At 26.2% G+C, this 963-nt stretch overlaps 1 protein-coding gene across 1 annotated transcript in view; it reads right to left on the bottom strand.

Annotated features, from left to right (window-relative positions):
- Positions 1-963, bottom strand: part of LOC108570877 — a 7,252-nt gene that overhangs the window by 4,619 nt on the left and 1,670 nt on the right. Inside the window, 3 exon segments of the mRNA XM_017932807.1 lie at positions 1-249; positions 342-560; positions 628-924. The exon segment at positions 1-249 is cut by the window's left edge and continues 42 nt beyond it. Coding sequence (XP_017788296.1) covers positions 1-249; positions 342-560; positions 628-924 — 765 coding nt within the window.

The raw sequence follows: 963 nt of genomic DNA, 5'->3' as shown, positions 1-963 counted from the left end.
AAGGTGTAGACTTGTCTATAATAGTATCTACAATACTAGAAGAAGGGTTTGATATTTGAACTAATTCTACACTATATTCACTTAGCCATATAAATTCAAAAAATTCTTGTATCTGAATGTCTTTAAAAACTGAAATCATGATAGCACTTGAAATAAAGATTAAACATTTCCAAAATGCTATGTATCCTTCCAATACATAGCAGGTTTTCCTCAAATCCATTTTTATTGTTGCTAAATACTTCATAAAACCTGTGTAAAAATTATAAACTCTTAAAAAAAAATAAGAATAAAACAAATTATTCTTGTATATTATAAATAATTATATAAAAATATATCATTACTGTAGTGACTATAATGAGATACATAGTTACTCCACCAACGACAAGAAGATAATAATAGTGCAATAGGAAGAATCCATGTTTCGGGGTCTTTTAATTTGTAAATTAAAAGAGAGTATAATAATACTCCAGAACCTTGAGTGACAAGTGCTAAAATATTGCATACTAAAACTAGCATAAACATTGTTCTACTTATGTTCCTTTGATGTAGAGAGAGTAAATCTATAATAAAAGCATAAATTCATAAGCACCATTTTTACTAATTTAATTTATAAAGGCATTTACTTACTTAACAGAGCTGGAATAAAACAAACACAACTAGAAATTGCTGCAGCATTAACAGAATTAAGTTTTGGAAAGATATAGAAAATTAAACATGCTACACCAATTGGATGAAGTGTTTCCAAACTCAAAAGAATTGCAATATTTTGCTTTTTAGGTAATTTTATTTTCTTTTTGAAGAGAAAGTGCCATATTGCACGGAATATAGTAAAGGATTCTGGTACAAGGAACATATAAATAATATACCATGTCCAAATTATTCTGCTTTTTTTAGAATTCCTTGCTTCTAATTTTTCATTATACTCTAAAATGTTAAATTTTATTCAAATATATATATTATACA

This window comes from Habropoda laboriosa, unplaced genomic scaffold (genome assembly GCF_001263275.1).
Source record: "Habropoda laboriosa isolate 0110345459 unplaced genomic scaffold, ASM126327v1 scaffold90, whole genome shotgun sequence".
Taxonomy (NCBI): domain Eukaryota; kingdom Metazoa; phylum Arthropoda; class Insecta; order Hymenoptera; family Apidae; genus Habropoda; species Habropoda laboriosa.
This window is presented reverse-complemented; position numbering and strand designations above follow the sequence as displayed.